Below are 14,580 nucleotides of genomic sequence, written 5' to 3'. Positions count from 1 at the left end.
CATTACAGGACCACCCCTATAGCAATCAGATTGCAAAATCTAACACAGGACAGTGCTGCAAACTATTTCAGCAGAAAAATCCTTTCCTAATTGTTGCGTGTCATCCTCAAAGGGCAACAGTTCCCCATATGGCAATTTCAAGACAAACACCAATAGTAATGGAGGATTAATATTACTTAGCAACACTTTTTAAAGAGTAGAAAAGAAAGCCATTCTGTTTACCAGCTTACTGGCATTTCTTTTACTTTTTTTTTTTCTTTTTCAAAGTTGGCAAATGAAAATTTTGCAGATAATTTGTAACCATCAAAGCATCCTACAGCAAGTGATGCAATTATGAAATATTGCCTCCAGAAATTTTATTGTGTTTTGCTTGCAGCCATTGCATTTTATTCTAGATTGGGTAAAACAGCTTGAGAAAAGATGTTTAAAATTATTACTTTTGTATGCATACTAATTACTAATACACACTAATGTAACTGGTAGAAATACAGAAGTTTGCCTTTAGTAGTAGCAGAAGGCTTACAGGACAGCAAGTAATTGTATCACTTCTGGGAAGAAAAAAAAAATCATATATAACCAACCCAAACAAAAAGCCACCTTCTTCTCACTCTGTAGTGTGTATCACAAAATGTGCTGTAGTGTACATGCAAAATAGTATTCATTTCAGCTATCTGATTACGCAAAAATCTGCCAGAACAAACAACTGCAAAGCAGCTGAGCTTCTTCCAGCCATGCAGTGATGATGTCCTGGTACAGCTCCTACCTGGTATTCCTGAACGAGTTTTATTCAGTTAGCAGGCAAGATGACACTGAGTAGAAAGGAACCAGCTAAGAAACCAAGACATACTACTGAAATACAAAACACAGCCAGCATCTTTTTTATGAAAACAATGAATAAACCTATTTTGATGCAGCACTGGGTCAAAATACTGCTCTGTAACTGACAGTTCATTGCAGATAATTGGTTAGGAAAGACAAAGAAGAGGGGGATAAAAAAGCATAATAAAGAAGTGGGTACTCTCATATTTGCATCGTGGTTCTCTAATAAGAGAAACAAAAATTGTAAGCATTTATAGGGCAAGGATTCACTTTAAGAATTATTAAATATAAGTTTCATATTCCATAAAATGATATTTAATACCATTTATTGAGCCTATAAAGACTGCAAATTGGAACAGCTGCACTAGCAGAGTGCATTGAACAATTTCAGAGAGCGAGATAGAGAGAGAGAGGAGTCAGGTGGTGGGGCCCTGGGGAGGTTTGACAGTGAAGGAAGTAATTCAAGTCTTTCTAGCATAAATTTTGAAACAGAACATTCCTGGCATATGGAGGGAGACAGTTTAAGGGAAAGAGGAATGTAATATGTGACAGACAGCTTTAAGAAAGAATTTGGAGAGCAATTGCAGTTATTCCCACAGCTAATTTCTCTTTATCTGTTTGATGGGTTCTTCCTATTTCTGCCAAATTCAGAAGTATTAAAGAAGGAACAACAATAAAACAATAAGAGAACAATTTTCTCTTCCCAACCGTGAAGACTTCTCCCCATCCACTCACTCTGCTATTTTTGGTGAAAACCCTGAATACATAACCTGAAAAATAAAACCTGCCAGCTGTTGTGAGATAAGGGATAACAGTGAACACTGAGCTTAATGATTCTCTGACTCTTCGATAGATCTTCAGACCTCCAGCTGTTTGAAAAGCATTTCTTGACAGAGACACAGATGAGCAGGTGGACAAAACAAAACAAAACAAAAAAACATACACATATGTAGGTATGTAAGAGGGACTGGTGAGGGGGAGGGAAGGAAAGCTCAGTTAGAGCTACCTTGGAGACAGAAGTAAAATCAGGATGGGAGAAGTCAACTTTTCAAGGAGAGAACAAGCAACACCATCCAGATCCTCGCTTGTCACAATAGCAACGAACATGGCCTACCCAATATTTAATGCCATTACTGTTAAAAATGATTGATGGCTGACTACAACATCAGTAATAAGTTAAGAATGGAGACATGCAATTCGGGAGTACAGACAAAGCAGTATGAGCATGTTTGCAAGGACAAATAGTGTTCCTGGTCCAGATGTCTCATGATGATAGCATCTGATATTCCTGAAATATTTCATGTGCTTAATATTGAGTACAATGAAGTAGTCAGGAAATGGAGGAGTAGTTCTGATTCTTCCCATTTCATTGGATTGCCCTTTTAACATCTTCTCTCTTGATGTGATTTTTAAAGGATTCCATATCAAGACAGCCTGACGACTTTGATGCTAGATTCCTATTTTATCTTATTAGCAAAAAGCTAACTGATTATTGGACGTTTAGTTAATCTGCAAAGGGAGATAAGCTGTGCTGTGCACACATTCAGTCCAAAACATCCAACAGTAGTCAAGGACTGCTCAGTATTCCTGCTTTTTAATTACATTTAATGACTACCCAATAATACAGTCATGGTGCCTATTAAAAAACCCTTGGAGCTCAGAGGCTCATCAGCCTCCAGAAAGACTGAAAGAAGTAGCGTGTTATGTTCTGAAAGTAACTGAGATCCTTACACTTTCTCATATTTAACATTAAAAGATACACTCGGGTGGTAATGATGAAGCACTAAACTTCCCTTCTTTACTGTATTCTGCATGATGGAGTTCAAATCTAGACACACATCATGTGGTATGAGTTAGGACAGAGACCCAGCAGGTTTGTCTTCCTCTCAAACAGCCTAGACAATGCAGAACAACAGAAAGCAGGAAATTTGTTAGCCCACAAAGCAGATGTGCCAAATCTTTGAGGGATGGAGTACTATTGTTAGTGGGAAGCATTTTGTGCGTTATTGTAGTTCTGAAACAATTTTACAAGTTTATACAAGGTCAAGTAGATAAATGATACTCGAGGGTGTTCTAATCCATGTTATTTGCCTCACGTGTACCCATACACTCGAGGTGAAGCACTCTCAGGCTCCAGACTTTAACAAGGCCACAGCTGCAGCATCATTCAAAGGCTTGGCTTTGCCTGCCTGCAGCCAGCAGGTGCTCTTCCAAGATACAGAGTAGCCCGGATAGTCTATCAAAGAAATGCCCACAATGGGACTTGCTTTTGGGAGAAAAACATTAAAATTAAAGCAGTAGCCAGACAAATGTGGATATGTATCTTGCAGGTTTGGCTAGCATAAACTATGCACGTGACAACAGACAACAAATTTTTCAAAATGGATTTTGAAAACAGAATAATCCCATTAGATGACGAAATGCAGATTAATCAGTCTTTTTTGGGTTTTCAAATGGTTATTTACAGCAAGTTTCTCACTGAAACCTGTTATTCAAACTAGTAGTTCTCTATGCCATTTACTGTGTTCTGAAATCATGAATCTGTACATTGCAGTAAACAGTAATAAATGTATTTGCTACTTAGCAGCATTCATGTCCTAAAGCACTGAATATTTCCGTGCTTTTAAAATAGGAAATTACACTGCACTACATGTATGGGAAATAGATGCAGAAGCACTGTTCAGCATTTAACCTGTAATGTCCATACAGATGAAGCTGCATGTCCCGTACTTTCAGCATGGTGCACATGGGAAAGAGGGTAGCCACATTCTGGACAGAGATACCATGGACACATGGACCTCAGGCAGAGGTGATGGACATCCCAAACCTGTCCATTCCAGCTCATTTCCTGAATCTTCACTCCCAGCTAGAAAAATTTGCAAATGGAAATCCAATGTCTGTGTTCCATAGGAAGTCAAATGAACTGATTACAGTGATCTTCCTGAAATCTCTTTCCTCTCTGAACTGCCTTCTGTTAGCCTGTTTCCCTTCTTTCCCCAACATTTCAAGCACAGAAACTGGACTACTGCTTCCATGCAGACAATAAAGTCTCTCATTTTGTTTTGTACATTATGAGGTCACAAAACAGTCCAGCTGGGTATACCTGCCACGGCTACAAAAGCAAGCAGCATATTGATAGAAATCAGTAAGACATCATCGTGTCTTGGAGTCACAAAAAAACTGTGGAGCTTGATAGTTCCGCAGCCATAAAATTAGTATGCACCTATTTAAAATGCAAATGATAGCATTTGAAGTGAGATAAGGAGCATATCTAAGCATCCTATAAGCATTTCAATTCATATTTTTAGCAAAATGAAAATATTATAAACATAGTTCTCTAGGCCCAAATCCAGACTTAGGGAAAGCAACCATATTGTTCATACTATCCTTTGAAATTATTAGAATAGTTAAGTGTCAAAGTCTACTCTGCATTTTTAAAACCACTTTATTAGTTTTGTATCTTCAATAGGTATGGAAAAAGTAGATTTTGTTTTTGTTTTCTAAATTCCCCATGCAAAAGCAGTCCAGTGGCAATACATACAGCAGCAACACAGCAGCTGAATCTTTCCAGAGTACAGTATTTTTCTTTTATTTATGAGAATGCAAGCTCTCTTAAGAGATTCAGCTTGACTTCTGCCTGATCCAGGCACAGCACCAGTATGGCATCTGGTTCTTACAGTAAGTCAGCCAGTATTTTCCTAAATGATCCATTTTTATTTCAATTATTTCTGTCTAACGTATATTTCTAACTACCCTTTACATCTAATTCAACGTAAAGAAATTGTCAAATTATTACTACTACTTGTGTAAAGTCTTATTTTAATAAAATGTAATGCCCCATTTAATAAGTAAAAAAAAAAAAAAAAAAAAGCAGGTGCTAGCGTAGCAAAGGTATAAAATTTTTAGTTAGGTTTCCTGTATGAAACAGCAACTAACCAGACTTCTGTTTGTTATCATAACATTCAATTCTTCAGCATCAACCATGCCACGTGAACAAAGATTTTTAAAAGTTGCAGAGATTCTTCAGTGAATCATAGTTCTGCAGCTGGATAAAATATCCTCCAGTTCACTCAAAGACAAATTTGACCTCAAGGTGCAACAGAACCTCTTTGAAACAATTTTTCTACTCCTAAGCAATCTGAAGAGTCATTCCCTACAAGTGAATCTGCAAAATCCCCATTGAGAAGAAAAAAAAAGGAGGGGAGGGAAAAAGAAAACCATCACCTTAGAGCACAGTCAATTCCATATCAGATAATAATGGTTCAGAAAACAGTTCAACGGATGTTGAGATTAACTCTAACATTTCTCAGCTTTTCTTTTATGCAACAAAAGGGTGGGAATTAGGACTTGGAGAAAGTTCCATGCTCTCAGCCAACTATCTTCTGTCTTCTGCATCTTTTCCATTACAAAGATCCTGCTCATGTCTGAATATATCTCCTCAATAATTTCATCATGTGTTATCGTGGTGCATTTCCAGAAATTCTGTGCGCTTCAAAATATGTGTGACTTCAAAATCAGCTGTGACTGAATAACTTAGATTAATACATACTAATTTCAGAGGTACAAAATCCAAATATTAGCTTTTATGGGATTTAAAAAGTTTCACTGTGTGCCCATAAGTTCCCCTCATTTGTATTTTTTCCCAAACGAGATTGAAAGGATTTGAAACAGTAGTCAGTGTCTCCATACCAAAAATTAAAAACCAACCAAGCAAAAAACAGCAGCACATATTGTAATAGTATGTAATAACAGAGTACACAATCTGTATTTTAATTCATGATTTGGTTGTTAACAGACTCCCTGAGCCTATGCAATAATTCAAAGAGGACACTCACTGTAAGACCCACAATTAAGTGCACAACAGCCGCAAAATGCTACACCACAATGAGCCCTTTGCAGGTTTGCCACTGGGTGCATGTGAAAGCAGAAGAAAGACCTGAAGATGTTAAAAAGCATCAAATCAAAATGTATGAAGTAATCATTAGGAAAAAAACAAACAAACAAACAAAAAAAACCCTCCAGACCACAGTCTGAGTAAAACGGATGAACCAGGAAGGTGAGTCTTTTGGGACAGTCTGTTACAGAAGTGGGATGTACAAAAGAATTTTCCATAGTGTGGAAATGTGAATTTACATGTGTTAATTGCTTTGGTTACCAAAGGGTGAAACTTGAATAGCAACAATCAATTATCATAAAACTAAATTATATAGACCTATTGGTAGGATGCAACAAAAGGGGTCTATTCATACATGTTAAGTACAAAGACCTCTCTGACCTCAGCCACTTGCTTCAGCAGGTCCCTGATATGGAGGAAGCACTGATAGCAACGAAGTAACACTTTTGCCAAACAATTTTCCAGTCAAATTCAGGGAGCTGTTAACACCAATTACCAAGCAATCAGGCAGTATTAGAAACAAAATTACTAGACAATGAAGAAACTCAGTCCCTAAAGGCAGTTAACTGCTGGTTGAATGATGGCAGACTACCTTTTCCATGAAAGCACACTGATTTTCAGTTTGAATATTAAAAGAGTTTGCAATCCATAAAAATATAATTAAGTACATGCTAAAATAACCTTACCTTTTTTTGATCTTCTAGTTTGTGACTTACTGGATTCCTTCCATGTTTGTTCATCTCTGAAGATAAATCCATCACATTCACTCCTTGCCCTCAAAACAAAATTGGTTCAGCAATGCAGCAAACTAATCCAAAAAAACAGGGGCTATAAATGCACAGGCAGGGTGTTTTTTCCATCACACGTCATCTCTGGACATCAATGATTTGTAGAAATGCCTAAGAAATCCATTGAACGAGCTGAGGAAAACTTCACAGTTCACTCTTGGGACTTTCCAAATCACCATAGCGTTTGAAAAATCTGATGCTTGAGAAGACAAATATTCTTCCACTACTATCCACAGCTGCTATCTGTGACTTTCTTCACAGGTTTCCATTTTATGTAAGGTTACATTCTGACTGTGAACCTGTTGAGGGGAAAAAAGAAGAAAAAGAAAAAAAAAAGTGTAAGGTTAATTTGCAATTTACTGTCACTTTTATAGATGGCTGTCCTTCCCAGGCATGAGGGTTTTTTTGCTGTTGTTTGCTTTTTTGAAAAGAATAATACTGTTTTGTGATTTAATAATTGGTAGGCTGAATTTAAACACGATCCCATTTTGATCCCCTCCAAATTATAGATGGTATACAGAATATTCACTGTGAAGAGAGTGAATTTCAATTATGGACAAAAGAGAAGTTCAAAGAAAAAGAAAAGCAAACACTATTTGACGAGAGACAATATTGATGAAAATTTTACACCATTGATGCTTACTCAGTTCCTTCGGAAAGTAGTAAAGCAATATCCAGTATAAAACTGACAGAGTCAGACATGATAAATCGGCAGTCAAAATATGAAGTCCAAGCCCATATGAAAGCTTTAAAAAAAAATTAAAAAAAAAAAAAGTAGAAGAAAAATGAACAAAAAACTTCTCCCTTAAATTCTCTTTAAGGCTGCAATCAAGGGAAGGTGAAGAGAAGTCACTGCAAGAAATGGCTGCCAGAAAGTTCTATTAGCAACAATACAAGAAAGCACTGAAGTACCTTTTCTGTCATTTTCAAATTGTAAAATAATAGAGTATTCATGCCTTCAGTGCATTTGAAAGCCAATTGTTGAACTCAACTAAATGAGTAGATGAGGTCCACACAGAAATTAACTTGAATGTCATTTCAATTCATTTTGAATGCCATAAAGCTCATAATATGTCCTCACTACCGCATGAGGAATAAGAAATGTGTAGGCAGGAGATTGAATAATACACACTAGGTCATGTAATCTATCTACAATAAAAAGTCATTGAAAAGGTGATTTTCTCTTAACAAGGTAAACAAACCTAAAACTCAGTGCAGTCGTTGCCAGTATTACTATCAGCTTAAGCTGACTTCTAATTGGACCTAAGTTGCAAGCGTTACTCCGCTGTAATTGATTTATACTCAGGCAAAAACTGTAAACATGATGGCCGGACTTTGCTTCCAGAGAAAGAAATCCAAATTTGTGAACCTATGATTTCTCCCCCCCCAAGGTTCCTAAACATGAAGTTGATGACCGAGTCTGACAGCAGTTTCTAGGAGGATGTGAACCAATCTTCTGTATTTGCGATAGAAGTTATATAATCACAGAATGGTTTGAGTTGGAAGGGATCTTTAAGATCAACCCCCTGCTATAGGCAGGGACTCCTCCTTCTAGACCAGGAGCTGAAACCAAGGCACAGGGAGAGCACAGCACTCTAGGACAGAACAAGGGAACTGATCAGTCACAGGCATAGCCCCTCCACTCCCCCTCCCTGTAGTTTTGGAGACACACAAAATCCCCACGTCCATAATTTCAATATGCAGGAATATGAAACACCAAGTACCACCACAGCCACCAATATATGGATTTTTAATTGCTAAAGCTCAGATAAGTCAAAGCCAAGCTGTTAAAAATGAGCAATTTCTCTGGTTCATTGCATGGCCAGACTTAAATTATATTACTCCCCATGCCTGGTAATTATGCTATACTAGGCAATTAAGCTATTCTGTGGAACTGTATAGTGTTTTCAAGCCAAAGTTGGATAGAATGCAAATAACTTTGTTTGGACTGCCCTCATTACTTTTAACATGCAAAGCACAGGGTGGCAATTCTTCCTTATTCCATTCAGCATATTGTTCAGTAGTCTCCAGCCTTTTCAAAATAAACAGCTGTAATTAAATTCTCTTGGCTAGCAAGTTTTTTTGTTTTTTTTTTATTACACTGGCACAAGATTTATTATTTATCATTTTACATTGATACTTAACACAATTACAGAATAAAATATTCAGAGTCCTAGAAACCCTACAGATCACAAGCTAGATAGCATAGATCACAAGTAATCTACAAATACAGAAGAAGAATAAGAGTTTTCTAGTAATGCTATTCCCTTAATAGACATATAAAGTGAGAACCTCTAATCATTTGCCAATGTTCTTAATAAAATAATCTGGCAGAATAAGCATGTAGCACTGCAAACATAGGCCTAAAGTGAGGGAGTGAGCTATCTGGGCAAGGCACAGGCCTAGACTCATTAAAAAGTACAATAAGGAAAGTATTTTGCAAAAGTGTTTCTGACTGTGGGTTACTGAATTACTCGTCTTAGAAACATGCTTTGTGAGGAACTCAGAGTGATTAAGCTTCTGGTTTAGGTATGTCTATTACATGCTTTAATTCAGTTAGATATAATTTAGATGAAACATGCCTGGAAAAACTTGTTTTACTTCATAATGAGTCATATGTTATTCACAGATTACTGGGGAAATCCCTAGATAATTTTCTGAGCTATAGCCAGAGCTATTCCTTCTATATTCTTATTATCAACACAGGTAGCTCTTGAAAATTTTAAACTGGTTGGGCCTTCAGGTGTATTAAAAATCCCTGACTTCCTGAGGTGAGTTCTGATGGCTACTTAGCAGGTCACACACCACAAAACAGTTTTGTTGTAGTCATTATTGGCAAGGATAGATACTGAAGCCACCAGAGATTATTCTTCTTCCACGATATTACCGTAATCCCTCCATGGACATTTTCAAATTTTGCTATGCCATCAAATTTACATTGCAGTGATCTTGAGCGAGGCCCAGGTATGAAATCGTGGACATAATTTATGGTTTTTCTATTTTCCTTGTTTGTGTATAGAATAAGTTTACAGAGCTGCACACTGAGCATTATCAACTGCACTGATCAGGATTTATCCTTAAGAGCATTTGATAGTTACGTTTTTATTAAAGCATTTCTAGAAATACTGATATAGAAATTATTGTAATTATCGTCTGGGTATGCTAATAGAAAAGGCCATGGATATTTTAGAGGGAAGTCATATCCATTTTCTCTGTTAATAACTTGTTATCAAATATCTTACATGCAGCTATTAATATAACTGGCGCTCAATGAACATGCTGTGTGGTGGTTGCTTTTGTTTTTTGAGGTTGGATTTTTTTTTTTTTTTTCCATTTTTCTTGTTTCTTTCCAATCAGAAAATGAACTGAGGTCTTGACGAGTTAGGCAGTAGACACAGATGAACACTCAATATGGAAATCCTAACTGAAGTTTAGTGAGTATGCAGTTTGCAAGTTGAGGGAGCTCCAGCAAAGAGTGGTGTGTACACTCATCATACTCAGGATCTTTCGCTTAAATGCAGAAGCGAGAGGCTGGGATAGAGCAGAAATCAAACATTTTATCTGTCAGTATCTTTCAAATACAACAGTAACTAATTCGGGTGCAAAAGCAAATATCAGCTTTAAATCTCAGTACACAGCTAGAGGGAATGCAAGATATGAGACAGGCACAGTTTCTGCCCATCGGCATTGCCATGACTGGCAGCGTGGCAGAAGGGCTGGAAGTACACAAGTCAGAGCGTTATGATTCTGTGACTCTCGTGAGATGAGCACAATCTCACGTAGGAAGTCCTCTGCACCAGTGTCCTCCAGCCTGATCTTTATGGTACAAAATGATGCAAAAATCTGTAAACGTCTGCACTGCAGACATGCAGTTCAGGTACACCAGAGATGTAACTTCCATCTTTGACATGCTTCTACAAACCATCTAGGCAACACAGCATCTAAATATGACCCTATTAATAGCAGTAGCATCACAGCAGCCTCAAAGAACTTACCTCTGATAATGAAAGCATCTTGATGTTCTTGTTGGGCTTTTCCCAAAGGGAGAAAGCATTTAGGAACTCTTTGTGAGTATAAATGCAAGTATAGAGATCAGGCACACAAAGAGTTATCAGGAGACAACGATTATGTTGATTCTTGGAGAATCTGAGAGCAGCGCCAAAGAACCCTGCATTTAGCCAGCATTCAGAATGAAAAGCCAGACTCTGTTCTCTGTAAACATGAATGATAAAAGTGCCATGGAAAGGCTTGTCTGCACCAGATAAAAGCCGTCTAGGAAGGCAGCTGGTGAGCCAAAAAAATATCTCTAAGCAGTGAGGCCTGCCTACAAATTTTTTTCTGATACAAAATTACTTCTGGTTCCAATAGCAGTAAAACTGGTCCAAATATACTGATTCACAGCAGTACAAAAAGCCATAGTGTATGCAGCCTTTCCCAATCAATGCAATCCTGTTCACTCAGATGAAAAGCAACCACATAAGGACAAGTCCAGAGATGATACTTAACTTCCTTTGTTAAGAGTATGTGAGAGTGAAATACTTTTTTTTTTTTGTAAGCAGCATCATTCTATCCTCTGCATTTCTTCATAAGGCACAACTCTTCAACACCAAATGCAACAGCGGTGTCATTGCATTATCAGCAAATACAAAATGACAATTGCTTGCATTGCTCCTGGCTCTTTAACAATTCAAGATAAAGTATGTAGTTTTCACATTTGTCCATGCTAAATAGATTTTTTTTAAATGAAGAATTAGAAGAGGAATCTAATAGTTACATTCTTGCAATGCTGCTCTGCAAAGGAGGAAGCTCATTACTTCAGAATGACTACATGAGTTAATACTGGTTCAGATAGTGATTCGGCTAGTACAGCTAAATAATAAATAAATAAATAAATTGAGAATATCCCTTAGCAGTATCTGGAGACATTACAAATTCCAATATTCTCAAAAATATTTGCTATAAATTGTACTTGTTTTACTTTTCCTTGTTTTTGCATGCAACAGTTGTAGACTCAATCCAGAACAGAGTTGACTTGGATTTGATAACAGTTTTGTAATAGTCATATTAGTTTATTTTGGATTTCTCAAATCCTTTTTATCTTTCATAGCAAACTCCATCAAACAGCATTAAAGCTATGCAGACAAGTTAGAGCTGCTGTTATGTATGAATTTTATTTCAGATTTGGAATCAGTATCAGACAGGAATGTCTTATCCCTTCCATCAACCAATTCTTTGGCCATTGATCATCAGAGAGAAAGAAACACAAGGCATATTTTTGAGATTCTGCTCCAGTTTTTATGATCTCCTATAGATTTCATGTGAGACGACAATTTTGTTATATGTGCAGCACTCTGCCAGGACACATAACTGAGCATCCGACCTGAATAAAATTTGGTTATCCTATCAAGCACTGTCCTCATGCTAAAGTAACCATTTTGTGTGATACATAAAACATCTATGCTCCAGTGTGCATCTTACAGCACTTCTGTAGAGGTGCTGCACTAGCCAAATTCCAACTGGAACAGTTATTTCAGTTACTTATGTACGCTGTCTATTTTCAGTGGGATATTTATGCATTTCTGTCCACATTTGTTTTGAATGCTTCTCGTACCATTAAAATAAAAAATGTCTCCTCACATAAAAAGCATGGTGGAACTTCTGCATAATATCAGTGAGTCAGTAGGAACAATGAATATTCATCAGCCTTCTATGATGTCATTATCAGCTGCATAGGTGAGAGGAGACCAGTGACGTAGCTTGACTTCAGCAAGGCTTTTGACACTGTCTTTCGTAACGTCTTCATAGGTAAGCCTAGGAAGTGTGGGACAGATGAGGGTGCAGTTGAGGTGGCTCAAGAACTGGCTGTCCGGCAGAGCTCAGAGGGTTCTGATCAGAGGCACAGAGTCTAATTGGAAGCCTGTAGCTAGTGGAGTTTCCCAGGAGTTGTTAATGGATCCAGTTTTGTTTAACATCTTCATAAATGACCTGGATGAAGGAATAGAATGCACCTCAGCAAGTTTGTTGATTATTCAAAGCTGGGAGTAGTGGCTGACACACCAGAAGTCTGTGCTGCCATTCATGAGACCTGGACAGACTGAAGAGATGGGCAGAGAGGAACCTTAGGAAGTTCAACAAAGGCAAATGTAGAGTCCTGCACCTGGGGGGAAATAATTGCATGCCATCAGCACAGATTAGGGACTGTCCTGCTAGAAAGGAGCTAGATGTTCTGGTGGAACAGCAGGTTGGCCATGAGCCAGCAGTGTGCTCTTGTGGCCAAGAAGGCCAATGGTAACCTGGAGCACATTATAAAGAGCTCTAGGTGCTCCTAGGAAGTCTAGGAAGGTGCTCCTCTTTCTCTACTTTGCTCTGGTGAAGTCACATCTGGGGTGCTGTGCTCAGTTCTGGGCTCCACAGTTCAAGACAGGCATTCTAGAGAGTCCAGCAGAGGACTACAGAGATGATTAGATGCCTGGAGCATCTCTTTTATGAGGAAAAGCTGAGAGAGCTGAGACAGTTCAGCCTGAAAAGATGGGGGGAGGGATATGTCATCAATGCTTATAAATATCTCATAGTGAGAGCCAAGTGGAAGAGGCCAGGCTCTTTTCAAAAGTTCCAGCAACAGAATAAGACGCAATAGGCACAAACTGGAATATGTGCTCCATATGAACATGAGGAAAAGCTTTCTTACTGTAAGAATGACAGAGCACTGGCACAAGTTGCCCAGAGAGGCTCCTTCTCTGTAGATATTCAAAATCACCTGGACACTTTCTTGTGTAACCCTACTGTAAGGAACCTGCTTTAGCAGAGGATTGGACTACATGACCTCCAGATATCCCTTCTGACCTCGACAATTCTGTGATATTTGTATTATTAATTATAACTCCACAGGTACCATAAAAGAGCTTCCTTGAAAAAGAAAGAACCTACCAGCAGACTAATTGGGATCTAAGAAAAGATAGCAGTGAGTCAGAAATAAAGGAGAAGATAGGAAGCATACTCCAGGCATATCATGGAAAGTGAGCAAGAAAATGCAATTTAATCCAAAATTACAAATAATTGCATATTTATATGTATTTCCCCACAGAAAGAGAATGTTTCAGCGAATGAAATAGAAAAATTTGAGATTCATGAGAAAGGGAAAGGCTAATAGAAAATAGTAGGACCTGCATACCTTTAAAATTTCGTTTCTTAGGGAATGATTACACCTTCCCTTCTGTTGCTTTTAGATTTTGATTTGCATGCTGAAAAAAGATGCAGAAGATGTGTGCATGATCAGTGGCCATTCTCATGGGACTTCTAGTCATCTCTAATTATGTTGCTAAGACACCAGAAATCCCAGGCAAATTACTAAACATTTATTTTTGCCCACTTTACAAAACTTACAGGAAGAAAAAAGCAGTATGCTTTGGGAAATACCTAGATGGCAGGTTTATGGAGATTAACACATCTGGCATTTCTTAATACTTCACATTCTTTTTTTTGCTACCACTCCATGAATGGCAATATTATCCAACAAGAAGCGTGTTCTCTCTGATTCTTAGGTCACAAGTAAAAGAAACAGGAGAAAGATTTACATATATTCACGTTCTGAGCAATTTATATACTCATACACAGCAATACCCTACTGAAAATTCTCCAGTTACATGCAAAGGTTAAGTTTACATCCCAACCTTACTGAAAATGAGAATACATGCTCCCAAATTTGATAAACCTAAATCCTTAAATCTTAATATTACCATTAAGCCACACAACCTCTCTTGGCCTACCATGACTTGCTAAATAACTTCACTGGATCAAAGCTAGCTGCTTCTTCAGAACATTTTTAACTTTATGCCTGTTGCAAGTGATAGCAAAAAAGCACACCTATCTTTGTAGAGCATGCCTCTAATAATTTCACGGGTACTTCAAAAGTGGATAATTTGTTTGTTCAATATTTGTTTAGTAGCAGTCTTTCCAAGGGAATTTGATGCTTACCCCCAAGAAATTACACATTGGTGCTGACTAAAGATTGCAAGCCATGCTCCACTAAGACTATATTTCAGTATTCTAGACATGGTCAAACTAGTCTCACAATTAATT

The 14,580-nt window shown here is 37.7% G+C and overlaps 1 protein-coding gene across 1 annotated transcript in view; it reads right to left on the bottom strand.

The window, feature by feature from the left end:
- LOC100539795 (neuron navigator 3) overlaps window positions 1–6,751 on the bottom strand; it is a 398,436-nt gene extending 391,685 nt beyond the window's left edge. Inside the window, exon 1 of the mRNA XM_031553711.2 lies at window positions 6,400–6,751. Coding sequence (XP_031409571.1) covers window positions 6,400–6,471 — 72 coding nt within the window. The 5' untranslated portion in view covers window positions 6,472–6,751. The remainder of the gene's footprint in view (window positions 1–6,399) is intronic.
- Between the last annotated feature and the right edge of the window lie 7,829 nt (window positions 6,752–14,580).

The sequence above is a fragment of the Meleagris gallopavo genome, chromosome 1 (assembly GCF_905368555.1).
Source record: "Meleagris gallopavo chromosome 1, MGAL_WU_HG_1.1, whole genome shotgun sequence".
NCBI lineage: Eukaryota > Metazoa > Chordata > Aves > Galliformes > Phasianidae > Meleagris > Meleagris gallopavo.
Note: the sequence above shows the minus strand (reverse complement) of the source record. Positions and strands in the feature narration are given on the sequence as shown.